This window comes from Nothobranchius furzeri, chromosome 5, assembly GCF_043380555.1.
Source record: "Nothobranchius furzeri strain GRZ-AD chromosome 5, NfurGRZ-RIMD1, whole genome shotgun sequence".
Taxonomy (NCBI): Eukaryota; Metazoa; Chordata; class Actinopteri; order Cyprinodontiformes; family Nothobranchiidae; genus Nothobranchius; species Nothobranchius furzeri.
The window spans coordinates 53,368,944-53,395,063 of NC_091745.1; the positions used below are offsets into that span (position 1 = coordinate 53,368,944).

General features: G+C 42.7%; 1 protein-coding gene across 3 annotated transcripts in view; it reads right to left on the reverse strand.

The window, feature by feature from the left end:
- The window catches only part of bckdhb (branched chain keto acid dehydrogenase E1 subunit beta), a 156,525-nt gene that overhangs the window by 89,675 nt on the left and 40,730 nt on the right, over positions 1-26,120 (reverse strand). The window contains exon 9 of one of the 3 annotated variants that reach the window (XM_054740583.2): positions 12,884-13,016. The exons of the other annotated variants lie outside the window; for them this stretch is intronic. Within the exon in view, the coding sequence (XP_054596558.1) occupies positions 13,005-13,016 (12 nt within the window). The 3' untranslated portion in view covers positions 12,884-13,004. Of the gene's footprint in view, positions 1-12,883; positions 13,017-26,120 lie in introns of those variants that run through there. 3 annotated transcript variants of the gene reach the window in all.

A 26,120-nucleotide genomic window follows, 5' to 3' on the forward strand; every position in this document is an offset into this window, starting at 1 on the left:
CCCCACAGAGTGCCCCTGGGGACACAGTCATAAATCTTCTCCAAATCCACAAAACACATGTGGATTGGTTGGGCAAACTCCCATTCCCCTCCATCACCCTTGCAAGGGTATAGAGCTGGTCCACAGTTCCACGGTCAGGATGAAAACCACATTGCTCCTCCTCAATCTGAGATTCGACTATCGATCGGACCCTCCTCTCCAGTACTTTTCCAGGGAGGCTGAGGAGTGTGATCCCCCTATAGTTGGAACACACCCTCTGGTCACCCTTCTAAAAGATGGGGGCCACCACCCCAGTCTGCCACTCCACAGGAACTGCCCCCGATGACCACGCAATGTTGCAGAGACATGTCAACCATGACAGTCCTACAACATCCATAGCCTTGAGATACCCAGGATGAACCTCATCCACCCCTGGGGCTCTGCCGCTGTGTAGTTGTTTGACTACCTCAGCAACTTCTGCCCCCAAGATTGGACAGTCCATCCCCATGTCTCCTGGCTCTGGTTCCTCCTCGGAATGCGCGTAGGTGGGATTGAGGAGCTCCTCAAAGTATTCCTTCCACCGTCCGACCATAGCCCCAGTTGATGTCAGCAGCTCCCCATCCCCACTGTAAACAGTGTGAGCGAGTTGCTGTCTTTCTCTCCTGAGGCGTCGGACAGTTTGCCAGAACCTCTTTGGAGCCGATCGATAGTCTTTCTCCATGGCCTGACCAAACTCCTCCCACGCCCGAGATTTTGCCTTGGCAACTGCCACTGCTGCACCCCGCTTGGATATCCGGTACCTTTCTGCTGCCTCCGGAGACCCACAGACCAGCCACGCCTTGTAGGCCTCCTTCTTCAGCCTGACGGCTCCCCGAACCTCTGGTGTCCACCAGCGGGTACGGGGTTTACCACCACAACTGGCACCGGCCACCTTGCGACCACAGCTAGCAACAGCCGCCTCAACAATCGCAGAGTGGAAGAAGGCCCGCTCGGAGTCAATGTCCCCCACTGCTCTCGGGACACGGTCAAAGCTCTGCCGGAGGTGGGAGTTGAAGACCGTCTTGACAGGGTCTTCTGCCAGGCGTTCCCAGCAGACCCTCACTATGCGCTTGGGTCTGCCAGGTCTACGCAGCATCTTCCCCTGCCATCTGATCCAACTCACCACTAGGTGGTGATCATTTGACAGCTCTGCTCCTCTCTTCACTCGGGTATCCAAAACTAGGGGTTGTACGAAATAGTCGACTAGTCGACTTCATGGCTCTGTAGTGACTTTTTATGCCTGTCATCAACTAGTCGCTGTCACGTGATAATGACTGACAAGATGCAGTCCTCGGAAAAGACAGCAGGTGACGAGCCCCTGCGCGTCTGGATCGAGGCGGAGGCGACGTGCTGTGCGGTACTGACACCGGCGGTAAAATGGACATTTAACCAAACTGTGACCTTTTCGCTCTTGCAATTTAACCTTCCCCTCACCCCCATCATAATCTTAACCAGTTTGTGCATGCAAAGCTCTGATCACTGACGTGCGCTCCAGACATTGCGTCCTGAGCACCGCCAAATCAGGTGTCACCACCTCAAAAACAAATTAAACACGCGATCGTTCATGTCGGCTCATTTCCTTTCATGTTTTCTGTCTGTTATTTGTGCCTGATGCATTTCGCTGCTGCGGAGCGATGCACATCACCTGTTGTCCTCCGGTGACGCGCCCCCAAGATTCCACTATCTCCGCTCCGCTCCGGCACGAACTCCGCAGCAAAAACGGTCCCGTTGTAGTCGGCCGGCGAGCAGCGGCACTCCGCTGTTTTTGCGGTCGGTAGATCTTTTAGAACTGCAGTTCAAAGGTAACTCATAAGGTGAATATATATGAACCCAGGTAGCAGTTTCTCTTTAGGATTGAGAGGAGATGCAGGAAGATAATAAACAGGCAGGACAGAAAAATAGTCAAATATAAACAAGTTAGTTTTTGTACCTGCTGGTTGCAACAAACAGACACCATTGAAGGTAATCAGAAGTGAGGAACAGAAAATGAAATAATTATTTTAATGTTTAGAGCAGCAGGAACTCCGAGAGGCTGCAGGCGCATCAGTGAGTTTGCGGCTGCTGCGCAGGGGGAGAGGGCTGAAGTAGGATGCAGAAACTACCGTTGTTAAAAGAGATGTGTTTAACTTAGAAAATGTGGGCGCAATTTTAATTGTCAAAAAATTCCAGCGAACCTACCGACCGACCCCCCCGCCGCTTCCGGCGTATGACGTCATCGAATAGTCGAAGTCGACTCGACTTTCATTACTTGACTGTCGACTTTAAAAAAAATAAAGTCGTGCAGGCCCTATCCAAAACATACGGCCGTAGGTCAGATGATAAGACTACAAAGTCTATCATCGACTTGCGACCTAGGCTGCCCTGGTACCAAGTGTACCGATGGGCATCCTTATGTTCGAACATGGTGTTTGTTATGGCCAAACTGCGGCTTGCACAGAAGTCCAATAATGAAACACCACTTGAGTTCAGATCAGGCGGGCCGTCCCTCCCAATCACACCCCTCCAGGTCATGCTGTCATTGCCCAGGTGAGCATTGAAGTCCCCCAGCAGGACAATGGAGTCCCCTGATGGAGCACTATCTAGCACTCGTCCCAGGGATTTCAAAAAGGGTGGGTACTCTGAACTGGTATTTAGCCCATAAGCGCAAACTACAGTCAGGACCCGTTCCCCGACCTGAAGGCACAGGGAAACTACCCTCTCGTCCACTGGGGTAAACCCCAACACACAGGCAGAGAGTCATGGGGCTAGCAAAAAGCCAGTTTTGAAAAGTTTTGAATTGGCACCGTCTTCCTGACATCACTCACTCCTGCCTATAAAGGACACAAAGACATATTTTGAAAGATTGTTACTGTTTATACAATAAATTAGGCCTACTTTTCAAACCTTAGCTCTTTCATATCTTTCATATTCTATGTATTATACTTACTGTACACACCAAATTACACTTTACTGCTTATTCCACATAGTTGGATGTTAAACTGCATTTTGTTGTTCCAGTATTGGTCATTTTAGGTTAGTCCAGTCATCCAGAAACAAGATTCAGGATAGATGACTAGGCTAATATCTCCCGCTAACACCAGACATATTGGACCTGAAAAATATTTTTTTCTACCTCAGAGATAAGTACTTGTAGTTGTTCACTACCATTTTAGTCTGGACTGTACGTAGCATTACTATGATAAATATATAGTTACCACTTAAAATCATTCTAGTTATTAATTTAGCCGTGTTGAATTCAATTTAATTACGTTAACAACTTTGTTCAATGACCATGCCAGTCCAGTTCTCACTGCCACCTGGCTGCGGTCTGTGTAGCTAGCTAAAAACAGTATGAACAGCTGAGGCTCTGTCCTCTGAGCACATACTTAGTATTTTGATAGAATGAAATTCATGACATTTTTATCATTCACATATTTTTGTTTCTGCTGTTGGACGATAGAACAAGTATGAATTACTGAGTGGAGCGCGGGTCCGGTAGACTACCTGCTTTCCGTTGCTATCCCAAAGCTCTCCTCAAGTTCACTCGTCTCATCGCATGAGTGAAAAAAACAAAAGCTCTCCGCTGCTCCTTTGTCACTCAACAGAGAGAAGGAGAAAAACCTCTCGCTCTATAAACTGCAATAACGCAATACTCGCGAACCGAGTCGCTACTTTTGGCCCTTCTTTAGAGAAATAAATCTAGGGGTGAAAAATCTGTAAATCTAGCCAAAAAGACAGTTGGATAAACAGAAGTGGAACTGGAACTGAAGGGGATTATGCAATCTGATTGGTTGGAAGCGTCATGTGGGGCGCTGTGCCAGCTAGATGCAGAAATTAAAGGAGAAGCGCTACAGCCCAATATTGCCCAAAATGTTTAATCCATTTGTTTATCCACAAGGATGGAAAATTATTTTCCAGGACAACTCAAAAATTTCCAGGACATTTTGCAATTCCCCCCATTTTCCATGTGTTTTCCATGACTGGAAAATTGGACTATCATTTTCCAGGTTTTCCAGGTTATAGGAAAGCACCCGAAGAGACATGCTTATGCTGAAGTGTTAGGACCAGGGGGAACCTCCCCTGCTGGAGTCACATTAGTAGAGCGGAGAGAGCGGGGGTTCCATGGTTCATAATACCGCCGGACTAGAGCCCCTTCAGGCCAAAGTTCAGGGTTGTACATTTCACCGATGTCATCACACACAGCCGTAACCTTAAAAGAGCCAAACCTGCTCCGTAAATTAACAAATTTTAAACAGGTGACATCTCTGTTAAGTTTCTCTTTAAGATTCAATGAGAGCGTTTCTGCATCAACTTCTGGGGCAAATTTAGTGGCGAACACACTCACTAATTTTGTCTTTACAGTTTTTATGGTACTCACAGTTCCAGTGCCAATAATAGATACAGTTCCAGGCCTCTTGTTGTGTCTAGTCGCGGAAGGAACATGCAACCCTACAGCAACCTTCTCCAGCTTGATGAGGCCTGCCCTTCTTCACGACTGTACTCCACTGTGGGGAGCGTGTGAGAGGCTCCGTTCCACCATTTTCAATGTAGTCGCAGTAGTCTCCGTGTTAAAACCAGAGGTGGCTAACAGAGTCCAATCTTCACCACTCCGTGAATTCACAGAGGCACATGCTTCCACCAGACACGTCCCAATCCTCTGGTCAGCCAAAACACCACCTCCCTGCTTCTCGGCCAGGCCACCACTACTCCCCAGCAGCTCCTCAGAGTTATTACTCGGATGAGAAAAAGGACCCGTCCTTGGTCTCTGCTCATTTAGAATAGTAGAACCAGCCAGGTCGCCTGACTGATGCTCCAGTGCGGCCACTTGTTGGTTGATTTCTACAGCTTCAGCCAGAACTTGCTCACAGACATCTGCCTGAAGTTTGGCTAAAGATTTCAAAGCACTAACCTCGGTACACAATTGCTCCATCCGCCGCAGCAAACAGCATACATCCAGACTGGAGAATGTAACAGGTGGTAAATCCTTCAAGTAATGAGATACAAATCTAGGGATATTTTCCCCACACTCATTTAGCACCTTAAGGCAGAGCTTAATATTATCGGCGTCTTTGTGCTGCCCTTTATAGCCAACGCACTGCTGTGAAGTACAAGTGCAGAGCTCAAACAAAACTTTTTTTGAGGCTTCAATCCCTTCAGATTCAAATGCGTCAACAACACAATTTCATCCTGGCTTAAAGTTTTAATTTTAACAGCAAGGAAATTAAGAAGTTCATCCTCCACAATAACCTTGCCATCTGTCGTCCTATATACCTCTGGTTTCAGTCGAGATATTCTAGAAATTGGACCAGGAGCTGATGCCACGCTGCCTGCTACGTCCGCCATCTTGAATAGAATCAAGCATAAAATCTGTTATATTGATTGATTGACACCTCCATGGAAAAATGTCTTAATTGAGAAGTAACAGTACATCTCAGATCGTTTCATATTATTTTTAATATCTGCTTTGTTTTACAAACAAAACAAGACGAAGGCAGACATGCTTGGTCTACCATTATACTCAAGGTCAGGAAATGGAAGCAAACTCTTTAAGAGTTTATATTTTAACTACACTACTCACAAAAATTAAAGGAACACTTTAAAGAAACACATTAGATACATCAGATCTCCATATGAAGTTGGATATCCATACAAATAACGACAGGGCAATGTTTAGGAACAAAAGGATGCCAAGTCTTTTAATGGAAATAAAAATGATCAGCCTACAGAGGGCTCAATTGTGTAGACACCCTAAAATCGGAGTGAAATGAAGATGCGGCAGGCTAGTCCATTATTTCAAAAACTGAATTTCTGCAACTCAAATTGCTTTTCAGTATCTTGTGTGGTCCCCACGAGCTTGTGTGCATGCTTGACAATGCCGGGGCGTGCTCCTAATGAGACAACAAATGGTGTCTTGTGGCATTTCCTCCCAGATCGGTGTGAGGGCATCCCTGAGCTCTTGTACAGTCTGAGGAGCAACCTGGCACCATCTAATGGACCGAAACATAATGTCCCACAGATGTTCTATTGGGTTTAAGTGAGGGGATCGTGAAGGCCATTCAATTGTTTCAATTCCTTCATCCTCCAGGTACTGCCTGCATACTCTTGCCACACGAGGCTGGGCATTGTCTTGCATTAGTAGAAAACCAGGACCTACTGCATCAGCGTAGGGTCTGACAAAGGGTTCAAGGATTTCATCTCGATACCTTATGGCAGTCAGAGCACCATTTCATAGGCAGTAGAGGTCTGTGCGTCCCTCCATGGACATGCCTCCCCAGACCATCACTGACCCACCACCAAACCTGTCATGTTTAATGACATTGCAGGCAGTGTAGCGTTCTCCTGGTCTTCTCCAGACTCTTTCACATCTATCACAGGTGCTCAGGGTGAACCTGCTCTCGTCTGTAAAAAGTACAGGGCGCCAGTGGCGGACTTGCCAATTCTGGTGTTCTTGAGCAAATTCCAGTCGAGCTCTACGGTGCTGGGCAGTGAGCACAGGGCCCACTACAGGACGTCGGGCCCTCAGGCCATCTTCATGAAGTCTGTTCCTGATTGTTTGGGTAGAGACATTCACTCCAGTGGCCCTCTGGAGGTCATTCTGTAGGGCATGAGCAGTGCTCAGCCTATACCGCCTTGCACAAAGGAGCAAATATCGGTCCTGCTGATGGGTTGTGGACCTTCTACGGCCCTGTCCAGCTCTCCGAGAATAACCACCAGTCTCCTGAAATGTCCTCCATGTTCTGGACATTGTGCTGGGAGACACATTAAACCTTCTTGCTGCAGCACGTGTGGATGTGCCATCCTGGAGAAGTTGGACAACCTGTGCAACTTCTGTAGGGTTAAGGAATCGCCTCATACTGCCAGTAGAGAGCACGAGGGGAAAACCAGCCGAAAAAGATCAAGAGGGAGAAACTTGAAATGACCTCTACATGTTAAACCAGTCCTGTTTTGAGGGTTTTGTAATTGTTGCCTCTTTAGTGAACCTGTTGTTAAGTCCATGAACACCAGTACAGCTGAAAGTGATTAACAATGCCCTCAGCTGCTTAATCAACCAGGAAATTATCAGACAGGTTTAATTGATTTCATGCCAGGCCAAATAAAAAAAAGTGTTCCTTTAATTCTTGTGAGCAGTGTATATTTAAACTTTTTTTTCTGATTTATCACATCTTGAGTGCTAAATGACTCATTTATAAATGGGTGTGTCTAGAAGTACATGAACTATATTTCTAGATATTTTTCTTTGAATGTTTTGAAAAGGGTGAATTACCAAAACAGACACGATACTGCATCTGCTTACTTTGTGTCATTAAAATCAAGCAGTTCTGTCTAGGGGTAGTACAGAAAAAAATAATTTCATTACTGGTATGAGATCCAGTCACTGAGTATAATAAAAAGGGCCACAAACTATGAAGTTGGTTCCACCGAATCGCAGTTTTAAGAACCTACGCATTTGTTCTTACACTGCCAGGCGAATGTCGCGACTGAGCAACAGCCAGCCAATGGCTGGTGTGACCATGCCTCTTAGGCATTCAACATCAGAAACAGAGAACTCAAGTTAAAATCAGTGTCTTTGGTACTTTTTAAGCAGAAGAGCTGGTCCAAGTGGCTGGGGAGAGGGAAGTCTGGGCCTCTCAACTTAGGCTGCTGCCCTGTATTAATCCAAAGATGACATGCAAATGAAAACTACAACAACCATTAGGACTGATGAAAAAATAAATTACAAAAAATAAAAGAAAAGAAAACATGTTTTTTTAATGTAGTGTATCTGAGTTTAAAGTTTCTAACTGGCTTTTACTCGGACAATAACTAGTAGTATCTGTCTGTCCTTGTGATTTCAGGCTCTCTGTGTTTTCTGTTCTGTCTCGTCATCGGCTTATAACTGACCTCAATGATCTCAATCTGTCCACACCTCAAGCCAAGGTTCCTCAACTAGACAGATGTCTCCAATGGAAAATTGTTGATCTGGCCCTGAGAAGCAATGATTTGCCCAATACAAAATGCCTTTCGCTTTTAGAAGGGTTATTCAAAGCTAAAATTGTCACTGCCTTTATAATTGTCTCAATTATTTTTTGATACCTGAGTTCCACTAAGCCTGTTGGTGGTGCACAGCTGAAACTAAACAGAAACATGTGATTTATCTGCCTTGTTTCGATTTTGCAGCCAATTTCAACACAGTAGTAATTAACCTCGTGATTGTAATGGTATTTTTTGTATATCAGTAGTGAGGCACACTTTGACTGTCTGTCTGTCTGTCTCACAAACGACAAATATTCACACTTTGAGTTTCATAGCTGGGAGTGTGTATGACTTTTCAATGCTCCCATTAGTGAAGCTGCCAAATGCAAAAGCCACATTTCTTCAACGAGTAAAACTGAGGAATTTGAGAAATCTCCAGTGCCTGGCTGTGGTATGTGAACAGTAGCTACTGCCAATAGGAAGAATGGAAAAGTGATCAGTTGCTCACACTCAAGTGGGGAAACTGGAGAAGACAAGTGGAGGGATTACTTCACCTTGACTTTTCTGATACATTATGAAAAGGCTTTATTATTCTACAAAAAATAAATAAATGAATAAAATAAAAATAAAAAAATATGGGGAGGCTGACAACTAATGTAAATAACCCAAAAGCCTCATTAAAATATTTTTTATTTTTGTGCTGCTGTTTATTCTACTTTAACAGACAACTGGAGAGAGAATGAGAAGCTAGAAGTCTACAGAAAAAAGTGAAAAATGTTCCACTGTTAGAACCAAAGATGTAAAAAAACAAGCAATAATAATAATAATAATAATTATTATTATTATTATTATATCATTATTATAGGGAATGCACATACACACAAGCCTACAAATTAGAAACACCAACACCTTCTACCTCACAAAGACCTGCTGGTTGCTTAAACACAGCTCAACAATAACTTTCCAATTACAGAGCCGTACTGAAAACATTAAAAAAGAAGAAAAAAAACAGGCCCGAGCTTCTGATCATTCTGCCATTGTGATTATTTTCTAGTTCAATTGCTTTCTGTCTCTCTCTCTCTCTGTGTGTGTGTGTGTGTGTGCGTGCGTGCGTGCGTGCGTGCGTGTGTGTGTGTGTGTGTAGGAAAGACAGCAGGCCAAAGATATTAGCAGTGTTTTGGTGGGCCATGGAGCATATTATTGGCTGAGACCCCTCAGCTGAAAGGGAAACACTGGTCCATCTGTGAGGTGATCGCTAGCAGGCGGTTTGTCCTTGCTCTGGCTCACTCCAGTCACGTCGTCATTATCTGCAAAACTGCTGGGTGTAAAGTGCACCAATTATCCACAGGAGAAGATGAACAATGAATCCAAAATCAATCTAAAGTGTAAATATTCAACAACAGCTTGTGGAAAAAAATTGACACCAAGCCTAATCTTTTGCACGTCAAGTGTACAACTACCAGAGGAACCAGTCAATGGACCAAACCAAGAAAATCTTTTGTTAATAGTGACCAATATAATCAGTTTTTGTCACTTGCATTGATTTTGCTCTCAAACTCATTTATCTGCATTACTACCTCTCAAGGAAGCTAGCCTGGCCTGCCAGTCTCGCTCTTTGTCTATTCTATACAGCGAGTCTGGATACTCAGAGGCAGAAGGGCACATGAGGGGCGGGACTAGCAGCTCAAAAATAACCAATGACAAAAAAGGCAGAAATGACTACTGTACTGTGCTATGCTGTAGATTTTTAACTGTAGTATGGCGACAGCGCAAACATCTTTGGAAGAAGAAAGACTTTTAGCACTTCTTCTTGTTGCTTATGTTTATTTATTTAGCAGACACTTTTATCCAAAGCGATTTACAATGTATAACCTATAGGGCATGTTGTGATCTGTGGGGGAAACCGGAGTACCCGGAGGAAACCCACGCATGCATGAGGAGAACACGCAACTCCACGCAGAAAGGCAGCCGAGTTTCGAACCTGCAACCTTCGTGCTGCGAGGCAACAGTGCTAACAACTGCGCCACCATGCAGCCCGGTTGTTGTGGTTCAAAAAACATGTCCAAGTCATTTGGAACAGAGGAAACTGTCGCAGCAAACTCCGCTTCAAACGCCATCTCCATTGTTTACGAGAAACTGAGCGTGTGTGAAGAATGCTACTCAGTGCTGATTGGCTCAGTTAGAATTCTCAAGGGGTGGGGTTATTTGAATGTGAGCATTACCAGGCTTTTTGCTTCCCATCCGGTAGCATTGGCATGGCTGGCCAGGCTATAAGGAAGCATCATGCAACTTAATTATTAATATCAGAATTTCGCTAATGTGTAAGAGAGGTAATGTTGCATGAATGCTTTTTGGGATAAGCCTAAATGGCTACTTGCATGCCATGTTTTGTCTGCAGTCTTGCATTTTAAGATCTGATGGATTTAGTAAACCTTTCCACTTCTTAACACCACCGTCATTAGGACCACTTATGTAAATCATTATGGCGTTAAACAATTTAAGCAAGAGTCTTTGAAATTGATTTCTGTGGAAAGGTTATTGTAGATATCTATTTGAGCAACTTTAGTTTGGAGAAAAAGAGGTTAATGCTGTAAGAATCCAACAGCTAACGGCTAATCTGACTAGGACCAATAGCAGATGTCCACGCCCTTAACACAACAATTTGTCATTGAAATTTGTTAAATTAAAGGCTAATAAGATAAATACACAATGTGAAAGTTTGGATCAGCCAAGAGGCTTGTTTAACTAATTATGGGCCACTACAACCACATAGTTTCTCTGATGTTTTATTTTTCCTGCAGCTTTGCTCTCGTTTCAACTTCAACTCTAAAAGACCATGAAAACAAACATTTACTTGATAAAACAAGTCTTCAGCACAAAAGAACAAATTCTAGCTCACCATCTGGGGGCCACCTGCTGGCTGCCTGGATCTGAAGCTCAACACAATTACCGTAATGAAGCTGTGGTTAATAATTCAAAAAAGGAAAGGTTGCAAAAAAAGAACAAATTATTAGATGATTAATCATCCTTTCTACTGGAGGTTCTGTGGAAATGTACACTACGTAGGTGGGAATGGGCAATGATTGAAAGAGGTCATGTCAAATGACTACAAATGAGAAATGATTATGCAAGATTCCAGTTGTGACTTTCTACAATTTGTCAGAAGTGAAGAGTTTCCGTACTTTCCTTATGGAGGTGAGTCGCATCTGATGCTGGGGAACAATAGCAAACATGTTTAAAGTCAGAGTTTCAACACCGACTGAAATGAAAGCTTACTAAAACTCACTGTAGGATTAAAAAGTTCTCCTGCTAGGAGACACTTTAACTTGCATTTAAAGGCTTGATGTTGAAATCTAGATAAATGAAGACGACGCGTATTAAACACACGATTTTTAAAAACTACGTGTAATTTATAGTATTTTCTATGAATAAAGCAACGTATTTCTCCCATTAGAAAACCAACAAAACAACAAATAAAGCTGGGGGTATATTTTGAATAAACTTTTGATATTTAAGAGTGGGCCATAAAACGTACAGCTGCCAGATGAGGGTTATACTTAACCCTCATCATCTTAACCCACTTGTTTTTAGATCCATACAGATTCTGTTTTTGCAGCATTAGTATGCTGCACAAACAGAATCTGTGTGCATCTGAAAAAGTGCATTCAAAGTAAACTTAGCCACAGTAACTGAAGATCTCAAGCATTTAGATATTTGATCAAAATTTTTCAAAACAGTTGACGCGAAGTTGAGGAGAGTTAGCTATGGCGTTTAAAGCGTGCCACAACCCGTGCACGCGCATTGGGTCCACAGCGCGCGTGTGAACGGGACTCGCGAGCGAAAATATACATGGCAGCGCACGTGTGAACGGGACTCGCGAGCGGAAATATACATGGCGAGAGGTCATTTGTGCACTGAGAGGGAGCAAACTGTGTCTGTGAGCGCACAAGGATGTGCACAAGTGACAAACCTGCGTGCGTGCGTTGCCAACGAGCACACGGCAGAGGAAAACGTGCGCGCGCGGCAGCCTCTCTGCGCGCTCGGCAGCCTCTGCGCGCTCGGTTTCCAATTCCGCTCGCTCGGCTGTGAGGGCTTTTGGCACTCTGGAGGCGTGGCCTGTGGCAGATCTTCCTTGTCCTCTGACTGGTTAGTTTACCCCGCACTTTACTCTCTACCTATCTATATAAAAAAATCTGAGATTCAGCAGTTGCTGTCATAGCTCAGCTGGGAGAGCGGGTGACTCTCACTCTGGAGGATCCAGGTTTGAGTCCGGCCAAGGAACACAGAGTTGATGTCATTATTCTTTCCTAATTCCTGTGATATTATTTTACAGTTGTAACCGTTCAACTGTCATTAAACGTCCGAATGTTTGCTGGGCAGTGTTTTAAAAAGTGCACATAAGCTAGATGGTTTTAACCAGGTAAAAATAGACTTGTGGGTGTAGGTATGTTCAAGTTTAAAAAGTTCTTGCCTCATTAATGTATTGTTTATTTTTTTCAGCATTTAATTGACAAATTATCCTTTCAAATAATTAATTGATGAGTTACATAATTGTCCATTTAGAATTGTTGAATGGACTGAGTCAAGTTTGGTGCACTTTATATATTTCAAAACATGTTTTTTTTATTTTAATTATGCATATAAATAATTTTAATGTTAATTTATTGAAATATTTCTATTTTTTCATTACCTCACCCTTGTTTTGACAAAAACAAGACCTTGCTGGATAATATCACGGAGAAACTATTTGTTCACAGTACATGGCTCAGTGAGGATCTGTATACCAAAGGAGGAGATACTCAGAAATCTGTCTGCAGATTGTTACAACCCAGACTGGAAGTGGTGGGCTGTAATAAGAAAGGAGACCAAACAGAGGAGTGGGGGGTTCAACAACTGATTTATTTAACCAAAGTAAGGATTTACTAAAGCAAGTTAGTGAACAGAAAATGGCCAGTGAGGACTCTCCACCACACAGGAGAGACCCAGTAAAAGCAGAAAAACAGTAGGCTTTGTAGGCAGCACCACACCCTGAGCCCAGGTGCCTCCAAGGCTGCTTAACGAGCTGCCTACAACAGAAGAAAAACACAATTAAACACAAATGAAAACCCAATGAGACGGTGGGGGCATCACAACACGTTCAGGACTACCCAAACACCAGTAATTCTTGACTGCACTGATCTGAGGTGTCAATGGCCATATTCCCCTCTCTTTCAGAGTCATATATTTTCCTCAAGTTCAACTGCACCCTGAAGAGGCTCATTTGGATTGTGCCACATAGGCCAGTGACCTTTGTCTCAGCACTGTATGCTGGAACTATCAGCGACCAACCTGGGAATCTGGTGTGTTGAAAATGCTACAACTAGAGATGGTCATCATGGTAGACAGGGGTTTCTTCATTGATGACATTGTGCCCTGCAAAGTGTACAGGCCAGCTTTTCTTTCTGGCAAACCTCAAATGTCTGCATGTAAAGTTATAGAAACAGAAGCCACATCATCTCTGAGTGCATGTGGAGCGCTCCATTCATCTGGTCCAAGAACACTAGGTTTTCGATTGTTATTCCCCTCCTTGCATTTGTAAACAATCAGCTATATGCTGTGGTTTTTCTCCTTACCAACTTTTAAAATAGCCCACTAGTGAAGGCCTGGGCAAAGAAGCCTGATGTCTGAGAACCTCAACATATGTACGGCAACCACACTGTATATTTACACACTTTCATAAAGAAGCTGCATATCAAGCTTTCATTCAGATGACCTTCAACAGTGCTGCACCCTGCTGAGGGACATCCGAGTAAAACCTTGAGATGGCCATTTTCTGTTCAATAACTTGCTTTAGTAAATCCTTACTTTGGTTAAATCAATCAGTTGTTGAACCCCCCACTCCTCTGTTTGGTCTCCTTTCTTATTACAGCCCACCACTTCCAGTCTGGGTTGTAACAATCTGCAGACAGATTTCTGAGTATCTCCTCCTTTGGTATACAGATCCTCACTGAGCCATGTATTGTGAACAAATAGTTTCTCCGTGATATTATCCAGCAAGGTCTTGTTTTCGTCAAAACAAGGGTGAGGTAATGAAAAAATAGAAATATTTCAATAAATTAACATTAAAATTATTTATATGCATAATTAAAATAAAAAAACATGTTTTGAAATATATAAAGTGCACCAAACTTGACTCAGTCCATTCAACAATTCTAAATGGACAATTATGTAACTCATCAATTAATTATTTGAAAGGATAATTTGTCAATTAAATGCTGAAAAAAATAAACAATACATTAATGAGGCAAGAACTTTTTAAACTTGAGCATACCTACACCCACAAGTCTATTTTTACCTGGTTAAAACCATCTAGCTTATGTGCACTTTTTAAAACACTGCCCAGCAAACATTCGGACGTTTAATGACAGTTGAACGGTCACAACTGTAAAATAATATCACAGGAATTAGGAAAGAATAATGACATCAACTCTATGTTCCTTGGCCGGACTCGAACCTGGATCCTCCAGAGTGAGAGTCACCCGCTCTCCCAGCTGAGCTATGACAGCAACTGCTGAATCTCAGATTTTTTTATATAGATAGGTAGAGAGTAAAGTGCGGGGTAAACTAACCAATCAGAGGACAGGGAAGATCTGCCACAGGCCACGCCTCCAGAGTGCCAAAAGCCCTCACAGCCGAGCGAGCGGAATTAGAAACCGAGCGCGCAGAGGCTGCCGAGCACGCAGAGGCTGCTGCGCGCGCACATTTTCCTCTGCCGTGTGCTCGTTGGCAATGCGCGCACGCAGGTTTGTCACTTGTGCACATCCTTGTGCGCTCACAGACACAGTTTGCTCCCTCTCAGTGCACAAATGACCTCTCGCCATGTATATTTTCGCTCGCGAGTCCCGTTCACAAGCGCAATGCCATGTATATTTTCGCTCGCGAGTCCCGTTCACACGCGCGCTGTGGACCCAATGCGCGTGCACGGGTTGTGGCACGGGTCTGACGCGATAGTTAGCTGAACATAAAAATGATTGTGCTCATAACAATTGTTTGGTTTTCCATCTTTCAGCAAGCCTCGTTTTTAGGTTCTAAATACTAAAGTTATCGCTGCGTGTTTCTTGTTATCCGTTTTCAGAAAACATTTCCATCTGAGGGTGCTGGGATCAGGATCACTGTGGTGCACATAACATACTTGAAAGTATCACCTCTTTATTATGGGGATAAAAATTTTACAAAAGTTTGCTCCAGTCAAAATTTGCAAAACACTTTCAAAACAATTCAAAAAGCAAAGGTTTCACCACATTTTAACATGGTAAAGTCAGGAACAGCCACAGCCATCTAGCTGAAAAGACTCTCAACTCTGCTAAAATGAAAATAGTGGTGAACCTCGGAGTCCATTTGCTTTTTTTTTCTACCGGGGGAATTGACAAACACAGCTGTGTGCGTATGCATCCTGCCTGGCTCCTGGCTGCTTCTGTACTAATGTTTACCTGCCGTCTCTTGACTCCGGAAACGCATTACAGCTTGAAACCATTAGGAGAGGGAGAGGTGGGGGAGTGGACCTGTGATAAGATGGCCTTATCAGAACAGCCTCAAGAGCGCACAGAACACACATCATAACTTGCATCACTTCCAAGAAGCGGAGCAGATGCTGAGGCACATATCTGCCTAACAGCCTCTCTCTGCATCTCTTCTACTTCCATAACCCTTTAAATAAATTCTGCCTTTTGTTGTGGGCTCACATAGTGTCATTATACTTTCTGAGACTGAAGCGATTGGTGTACTGTTGCACTGTCCTTAGGTGACTCCTTAAGCATGTGTTGTTTAGGGTTGAAAAGGTTCAGCCAGACTGGTTGCATCACAAAGAGGGCTGAGATCCAGGCAGTGCTGCTGCCACAGAGACTTTAGCTGAGGTGAAAGCCAGGACACTTCTCCCAAAGGAGAATGCTTGCACATTTAAGAAAAGACAAGCCAGGAGAAGAAGACAAGTCACTGACCAAGCCAGGAACCTACAAGTCTGGAGGATTCAGCAACGTTGAATCTGTAAGGTGGCAGAGTCTGTGTCTTCATACGAACATGCCTCCTGTTGTGTTTACAGCTGCACTGGGGTGTACAGATGTTCTCTTGAAGTCACGTAGCCCCAGTGTTCCCGACAAAGAGCCAGCCTGTCGCCTCACCTGGTGTAAAGGACACACGCCATCCTTTATCTTTAATAGTACCTAATAGTAAATAGGCACAGCTATTGAACCGCTTCACTCACTTACTTAAACAAACTTTGGTCACATTAATAGCTGTCCTGAAAGGTTCAGACATCACTGAACTATCAGTGGGTTTCTTCAAACAGTCAGAAAGACTTAGCTTGCCTCAACAAAGACACAGTCTACAACAACAAGCTGACATTAATAACTACAACAGCTAAACTTACAGAACATTACTTTTAAATATTTTCTCAAACTGAGAAAATGGACTCAATGGTCACTTTATTATAACTGCTCAATAGATTAACACAGCTGTCTGATAGCCAGTCACACAACAGCATTAGAATGGAGAAGAAAGGAGATTTAAGAGAGTTTGAAGACTTGATCTAGATGATAAAAAAAAATAAACAGCAGCTCAAACAACTATTAAAGTCTGCAGAACAGCATTTCTGAACCACAACATGATGAACCTTGAAGCAGATGGACTCCAACAGCAGGAGACCACACCAGATGTCTCTCCTGACAGCTAAGAACAGGAAAGTGAGGCTACAATTCACACAGAATCACCAAACTGGAAGCAAAAGAGACTGAAAAACCTTTCCTGGACTGATGAATCTGGATCTTGGCCTCAGCACTCAGATGGCTGGGTCAGAATTTGGTGTCACCAACATGAAAGCATGGATCCATCTTGCCTTGTATCAATGGTTCAGGCTTCTGCTGGTGGTGTAAATGTGGTGGTGGGGTGCTCTCATCTCATCTTGGACCCCTTAGTACAATCTGAGCCAGGCTTAAACATCATAGCCTACCGGAGTATTGTTGCTGATCATGTCCATCCCTTTATGACCACATGGAACTATCTTCTGAATGATACATCCAGCAGGATAATGCACCATGTCACAAATCTTAGATGGTGGAACAGGAGATACACATCATGGGATATCTGTGTGATATTGTCATGTCAATATGGACCACAACCACTGAGAAAGATTTCCTTGTTGGATCAGTGACATGAAGAATTAAGGCAGTGAGCAAAGTGGTGTGAATGTTGACACAAATGTATTTTGGATCCAGAACAAGTTCCAGATGGAACTTGTGGGCTGATGGGCAAACTCAGAAATGTTACATGAATATTTCCTGAGTTGCAAATTCTCTGTGGTGAAAAAAGTAAATCACACAGATGGAAAAGTCCAACAGTATGCATAGGGATGAGGTAAAATGGGAAAAGCTCAGTTAGAAATGTATGCTTAGAGAGTGTCTCAATGGTACAATTGCACAGTAACGGCAATAAAAAAGAATGTCATAAATAAATCAAAAAGGAAGAAAAATAATTTCAAATCGGTTTTGTGCTTTGAATATTACATGAAGCTAATAGGGAGTATGATTAATAAAAAAATTTTCCTTTCAACAAAATTTTTGAGCTTCATATTAATTTTAATCATTTTTGAAGAATTTCCCCCCATTAAACATAGTTGGTCAGACACTGAAACACTGACTGCCACATTGCTGACAAAATATTTTTTGAATTTTAGTCTAGAATTCTAAACCAACAGTAGCAGCAACAAAAGATTTTGCTCTTCAGCAGGTCTACAATTGACTAACAGTTTTGTGTATGGCCAATGACAGTGTTCTGTGTTTGTTAGGCCATCTTACTGTCAGAGCTCAAACAGAGAAAAACCACAAATATTGCTTTGGTTGAGGAAAGGCACTTGTTTCAAACGGCTTTGGCATCAACTTTGGACTATTTAGACTTGAGGCTTTCTTTGAGATGTGAGCAGATAGAGGTATATAAGTTGTTGATTTTGAAAAAGGATGTATTTGCTTCTTCTTTGATAGTGAATGTCAGACTTCGCCATCACTGACTTCTACAGCAGTGAGTATGTCACGCTCTTTGTTGCTCTGACTGGTCCTAGTGCTGTCCAGTTATGTGCAAAGACAGTTTGAAAGACAATCGTAGATTCCACCCCACGACTGACTGGCTTCAGTGGCTTGGAACCAGACTATACAGGTGCTGGTCATAAAATTAGAATGTCATGTAATTCCATTCAAAAAGTGAAACTTGTATATCAGATTGTCTGTGAAGGTTCTCAGTCATCCAGGTCATTGTAGTCTAATGAGCTTTGAAAGAAAAGCGTCTGGACTTCTTTGAGTTGCTTGAAGACGTTTCACCTCTCATCCGAGAGGCTTCTTCAGTTCTAAGGTCAAATGGTGGAGAGTCCCAGATTTAAACCCAGTGGGAGTTTCTCTCCGAAGAGGGAACAAAAGACCCCCTGATGATCTTCTACATAAACACATGAGCCAAGGTGTCAGATATCAGATTCCTTCATTACACACAGACTGATATATGTAAAATATTTATTTCTTTAAATTTTATTATTATAACTGACAACTAATGAAAATCCCAAATTTCGTATCTCAGAAAATTACAACATTAACTAAGACCAATGCAACAAAAGGGATTTTAGAAATGTTGGCCAACTGAAAAGTATGAGCATGTACAGCACTCAATATTTAGTTGGGGCTTTTCTGGCCTGGATTACTGCAGCAGTGCGGCATGGCATGGAGTCGATCAGCCTGTGGCACTGCTCAGGTATTATGAGAGCCCAGGTTGCTAAGATAGTGGCCTTCAGTTCGTCTGAATTGTTTGGTCTGGCGTATTGCATCTTCCTCTTCACAATACCACATAGATTTTCTATGGGGTTATGGTCACCATGATCACAATGGTCCTTAAACCAGGTACTGGTAGTTTTGGCACTGAGTACAGGAACCAAGTCCAAATGGAAAATTAAATCTGCATCTATAAAGTTGGTCAGCAGCAGGAAGCATGAAGTGCTCTAAAACTAGGGCTGGGCGATATGGCAAAAATAGAATATCACGATTTTTCCAATATTTTATCACGCTTTCGATTTTATCACGATTTTTTATCCATGGATAGCATAACTTCAATTGCGTATTAAAGAAGAAAAACATTGAATAAACAAACATTTATTTATATTAGGGATAATCAACACAGTGCTAACACACTTATATTTTAAACTCACACCAGAGACGATAAAAGCCCTGAGAGAAACTATTACAAAAATCAGTTTTTCTCGTTTTTCAAGTTACTTAACATAAATTAAAATCGTAAACATATTTAAAGTGCAAACATGTCAATTGCAAACATATTGTGCAAACTTTAACTTGTTCAAAATACTATGTAGCTCCCAGTTGCTCATGTAGTGGATAGTTAAGCTCAAATACGGCTCTGATGTGCGGCTGGACCAGAGATCGCTTGTGGTAGCAAAAAACTGCGCATTCTGAATATTTTCTGCAACACGTCTCTAAATAAAGTAAAATTTTCCAGTGCAGATTGGAGACAACCCATAGAAGCACTGATTTGATCTCATTTCAGAGAAAAATAGAACAGGTTAGATGCACCTAATAAATAAAATTGCTAACAAACTCAGGATTCTTTCTTTGCTTCACTGTTCTGGTGCTGAGAATTTCACTAATGCGGATCAAAGGAGATACACGGATGAATGCACCTCTTATTATTTTGAAACTACATTTGCTGAAGCTGGTAGAGGCAGAGATTGTTTCTATTGATACACGGAGTTTACAGAATCATTTTAAATGTTAATAGGGGAAGACTGCAGGAGGGAGTGGTAAAAACAAGAAACTACGAGTCTGATGAAACCATGAAACCCGCTGGTTTTCCATCAGGCAGTCACGGGGCAGCTCCAGCGACCCAGTGACCGAGCTCAGTCCGGTACCGACACCGGCTCGGCAGAGGGTGAACGAGCCGAGGCGACGTCGTGCTCTGCTTAAGAAGCGGTGTTATTTTCCTGCTTCAGAAGAAGCGTCCAACGTGTTTTTACGCTTTCTCCGAGACATGTCACGTTGCTAAGTTGTTAGCGCCGCGCGCTAAGGAAACCCTGCGTTCCTCTTCGGAACGAAAACCTCGTTGTCGCTCTCAGCCGCGGCGAAGCCACGTTTGTTCACACACAAGTGAAAACAAGCGGGGCACTAATATATTATCATGACTCACGCTGATTGGTTAAGGGTCAAACAAAGGCGTGTCATTCACCTGGGGTAAGTTCCCTTTTCATTCAGAGGCAGAAATTCAACAGCAGAGCTGTGAATCGTGATAAAACGGTCTCTCAAAAATGACAGACCGTCAGATGTGTAGATCGTAAAACGGTCTAAAATCGTCATATCGCCCAGCCCTATCTAAAACGTCCTGGTAGATTGCTGCGTTGACCTTGGAGCTCAGAAAACACAAAGGACCAACACCAGCAGATGATATGGCACCCCAAACCATCACTGACTGTGGAAACTTTACACTGGACCTCAAGCAACGTGGATTCTGTGTCTCTCCTCTCTTCCTCCAGACTCTGGGGTCTTGATTTCCAAAGGAAATGCTAAATTTACTTTCATCAGAGATCATAACTACGGACCAATCAGCAGCAGTCCAGTCCTTTTTGTCTTTAGCCCAGGTGAAATGCTTCTGATGCTGTCTGTTGTTCAAGAGTGGCTTGACACAAGAATGTGACAGCTGAAACTCATGTCTTGCATACGTCTATGTGTGGTGGTTTTTGAAGCACCGACTCCAGCTGCAGTCCACTCTTTGTGAATCTCCCCACATTTATGAATGGATTTTGTTTCAGAATATTCTCCAGGGTGCAGTTATCCTGATTACTTGTACATATTTTTCCACCACATCTTGTCCTTCCCTTTGCCTCCATTAATATGATTGGACACAGAGCTCTGTGAACAGACAGCCTCTTTAGCAGTGACCTTTTATGTCTTGCCCTCCTTGTGCAAGGTGTCAAAGGTTGTCTTTTGGACAACTGTCAAGTCAGCAGTTTCCCATGATTGTCTAGCCTACAGACTAGCCTGAGAAACATTTAAAGGGTTTTGTGGGCATCAGCTGATTAGTGTGGCACCAGGGGTCTTCAATATTGAACCTTTTCACATTATTTTATATTTTGGAAGATTTTGAGATACTGAATTTGAGATTTTCATTAGTTATTTATAGTCATCAAAATCAAAGAAATAAACATTTGAATTATATCAGGCTGTGCGTAATGAATGAATCTAATAAACAAGTTCCACTTTTGAACGGAATTACTGAAATAAATCAACTTTGTCATGGTATTCTAATTTTATGACCAGCACCTGTATATTTACATATGTATGATGGGTTGCTAGGCTGTTTCAAAGGCATAACAGGTGAAAAATATTTGGTCAATCAAACCTGCGTGTGATCCTGTAGAAGACCCATTTCCTGATCCTGATAATGAACTGATGACTGTATACATGATACTCTGATTTTTCCAATCCCTGGCCAGATTTGAAGTCTGGAAACATAACAGGGTTTCAGGAGCAATGGAAAACATTTTATTCTCCTGATGATTCAAGCAAATGTGCATTCATGTAAGAGTGACTGGAAATAATGTCTCAATTCCCATATGAGCAGCTAGAAAAGTCATTAAACTGCAAAACAGTCATCTCAGAGAGGATTTTAAAAGATCATATAAGAGCATCTTTACACAATTCCACATGTAGTCTGGCCAAGTGCAACATGACTTTCCACTTATCATTATCTGAACCATGAATCTGTCAAGCGTACAAAGCTATTTCGCTTATTTTTTTAACCCTTACCCAACATTTAAATTTTCTAACGTTAAAGTCATTAAAGCACAAAAAAATGCTCTAATGTGATGTAAGGGTTAAGAAAGGCCTTGTCTAATTACACTTGCACAACTTCTTCAGAAGGTGGAAAAGAATTACAAGAAAACTTTTTTTTGTACTTTAATGGCAATTTCTGCCCTGTGGTGCCTTGAATCAACAAGATGGTTAATTATATTTAGGTTTGAGTACAGTTGTTAGCTGCTAGAATGAGTTCTTCAGCAAAAAGAGTTTGTATAGTGCTTTGGTAATAATCCCTCAGTCTTAGGTACTTCATTCTTTGTTCATTTCAATTCAATTCAATTAAATTCAAAAATACTTTATTAATCCCAGAGGAAAATTGATTGCTGTAATAGCTCAGAATAATAATAATAATCAAGTCATCAAAGAGTTATTGTATATTACAATGGCTGCTGGCAGGAAGGATCTCCAGTAGCGGTCAGTGTTGCAGCAAAACTGAAGAAGCCTCTGACCGAAGACACTCTTCCGTTGTCGGACAGTCTTGTGAAGAGAATGCTCAGGGTTAACCATAATTTTCTTGATTCTCTGGAGAATTCTTCTTTGCATTATCTCCTCCAGTGGTTCCACAGTCGTACCCAGAACAGAACCAGCCTTTTTTAATTAGGCTGTTGAGCCTTTTCAGGTCCCTGCGTCTGATGCTGCTACCCCAACAGACGATGGCTGAAGAGATTACACTCTCAACAACAAACTTGTAGAAGATCTGCAGCATCTTGCTACAGACATTGAAGGAACTAAGCGTCCTCAAGAAGTGCAGTCTGCTGTGTCCCTTCTTGTAAAGGGCTTCGTTGTTCTTTCTCCAGTCCAGTCTGTTGTCCAGGTGAACTCCAAGGTATTTGTATTCCTCAACCACCTCCACTTCTTCTCCCATGATGGAAAGTGTTTGACTCCACCCTTTCTTCTGAAGTGTAAAAATCATCTCCTTTGTTTTGTTCACGTTAAGGTCAGATGATTGTTTCCACACCATGCCACAAAGCACTCCACCAGCTCTCTGTTCTCAGCTTCCTGTCCATCTCTGATACACCCGACAACTGCAGAGTCATCTGAGTATTTCTGTAGATGACAGGTCTCTGATTTGTACTGGAAGTCTGAGGTGTACAGGGTGAAAAGGAATGGTGAGAGTACAGTCCCCTGTGGTGCTCCAATGTTACTGATCACCTGGTTTGATGTACAGTTCTTCAGCCTCACAAACTGTGGTCTGTTTGTCAGGTAGTCTTTAATCCAGGCGATAGTTGAGGACCCCACCTGTGTCTTCTGGAGTTTCTGGCAAAGTACATCAGGCTGGATTGTGTTAAATGCACTGGAGAAATCAAAGAACATGACCCTCACAGTGCTGCCTGCTTTGTCCAGATGACAGTGGATTGGTTGAAGCAGCTGGATGATGGCATCTTCAACTCCAACTCCATGGCGATAAGCAAACTGCAGCGGGTCCTGATATGTTCTAGTTTGCTTATTCAGGTGGACCAACAGGAGTCTCTCCAGGACCTTCTTGATGTGGGATGACAGGGCAACCGGTCTGTAGTCGTCACTGACTGATGGGCGAGTTTTCTTTGGAACTGGAACAAGGCAGGATGTCTTCCACAGGACTGAAACCTTCTCCTGGGCCAGGCTGAGGTTGAAGAGGTGCTGCAGAATCCCACAGAGCTGCTCTGCACAGGCCTTCAGTACCCTGGGGCTGACACCATCTGGACCTGCAGCCTTGTTCCTGTTCAGTCTCTCCAGCTGCCTCTTCACCTGACTTCTAGAGACAGATAGCTGGGAGGGGGAGGTAAATGGGGCAGCAGCATCTCCTGACTTGGTTGAAGACAGATTTATAGAACCAGAAGAGTCCATGACTGCATTAGAGGACTAAAGAGCTGGCGTGTGACAGGAAAATGTTGGATCAGAGGAGGATGGGATGTCTGATTGGCTGGGGACAGGCGAGGAGGATGCTGGGTTTGTTCCTGAACTGAACGTATTGAAGAACTTGTTCAGTTCATTGGCTGTGTCCAGGCTGCCATCTGTGCAATCCTTCCTCTGCTTGAAGCCTATGATCTTCTTCATCCCTGACCAGACATCTCTGATATTGTTCCTCTGTAGTTTGTTCTCCAGCTTCTTCCTGTATGTCTCCTTGCTGTCTCTGATCTTGATCTTCAGTTGCTTCTATATACTCCTCAATAATTCCCTGTCTCCCTCTTTGAAGGCTCTTTTTTTCTCATTTAGCAGATTCTTCAGTTCACTGGTGATCCAGGGTTTGTTATTAAAGTTAAAGTTAAAGTCCCATTAGTTATCACACACACTGATGTGTGTGCGAAATTTGTTCTCTGCATTTGACCCATCCCCTGGGGGAGAGGTGAGCTGCAGACACAGCTGCGCTCGAGAACCATTTGGTGGTTTAACCCCCCAATCCAACCCTTAGCGAAGCAACTCGCTGTTCTGGTGGGTATGATGTCCACACAGAAGTTTATGTAGTCAGTGACACATCCAGTCATGGCATTGATGTCTTCTTCATATCCTTGGCAGAGAGTCATCCAATCTGTGGTCTCAAATTTCACACATTTATCGTCAAAATCAATGACATAAGTCAGCTCACCATAGAACACAAATGTGTGCATACAGCTCTTTTGAAAAGATACACAATCTAAGTTTGACTCATCAGACACAAAAAATTGTAATTGGCTTCCAGAAGCCAGATGTGCATGTGCGGGCCACCTCGCAGTCTGCACACTCTCAGTTTGATGGCCGGTTAATAAGCAGTATAAAAGGCCAGCTTTAAAGAGATGTTTGCATGCCGGAAAAGCTTACCACCAGGTGCAGAGTCTTTTGAATTAGGAAGTTCACAGAGTGGCTCCCCACTTCTTCTCTAAAGCTAAGAATAACACCTGGCTCAAAGCTATTTTCATCTGAGAATCCCTTTCTCAAAAGGCTTCAACAAAACTTTTTGTTTGTTTGTTTCTTTTGGGGCAGCAGTAGCTCAGAAGGGAGAGCTGGTTGTCCAGTAATCATAAGGTTGCAAGATAAATCTCGGCTACCAGCAGAAAATGCTGCTGTTGTACCCATGGGCAAGACACTTAACCCACATTGCCTGCTGGTGGTGGTCAGAGGGACCGGTGGTACTAGTGATTGGCAGTCTTGCTTCTAGTTTGCCCAAGAGCAGCTGTGGCCACAATGTAGCTCATCACCACCAGGCTGTGAATATGTGTGTGAATAGGTAAATGACTGTGTTCTAAATCAAGACAAGACTGAAGTTCTCATCTTTGGATTGGAACTTCAGAAAAAGAAACTGCTTAGAGAATCACCTGATCATAACGGCATGAAATTAGCATCCAAGAACAAAGTAAAGCTTGGAAAAGTTTATTTTTGACCAGAACATGTCATTCACATCCCACGTTAAAGAGACTTGTGGGATTTCCTTCTTCTACCTCCGGAATACTGCTAAGATTTGAAGCAGTGGCGGCTGGTGAATCTTTCATTTTGATGGGGCGCAATTTAACAGGTGTACAGAAAAGAGCATGCCAGCCAAGATTTGCATGACCGGTTATTGGGAGGTGCATATGAATAACAATTTTTTTTTATTGTACTACTAATGTTTCTTATCCATTTGCTTCCTTACAAAATGAAGGTTTATGGACAGCTAAATAAAAGTAATGATGGTTTATTGAACAAAATAAATCTTTCATCTCAAAATAAATCTATTTGTTATTTTGAGTCACATTCCTGTTTTTTTAAACCAACAGCAAAATTGTTCAAGCAGGCAGAAAAAAATACTATAAAAATATTCACTAAACATTAGTCTCTAAAGTGTGGCAAAACATATATATATATTAATTTTTTCATCATATTTCTAGTCAAAAACAATAAGTTTTCAGGAGAAATACCTATTAGAAAGGTATTCACATTATGAATATATTAAAAATAGTCTCATCGCTCATAATTCTAATAATTAAAGGGACAGTATGCAGTTTATATCGTTAATCTCTGGAAATAGCCATCAAAATGAATAAAATTATGCCCAGTTGGTGAAAAATATTGGCGGCTTCTTAAATAACAATAAAAATCAGGTCAAAAATACATGGGAGCGAGTCTCACCCCAGTTTCACACTGAAAGCATCAGCGGTGCGGAATGGTGCGGAATCCATTACAGTCTATGGAGTGTGTCAAACCAGCAGCGACACAGCAATTTCCAGGCACGTCCCAGAAGTGGCACGCCGCGCTGCTAAAGATAGGAACGGGTTCTATTTTTGCTGCATGTTGCTTCTGGGATGTGTCAATTTCCGTAGTTAGCGTAAGGCTGGACAGGGAATCGCACAGTTTCAGTGTAAAATC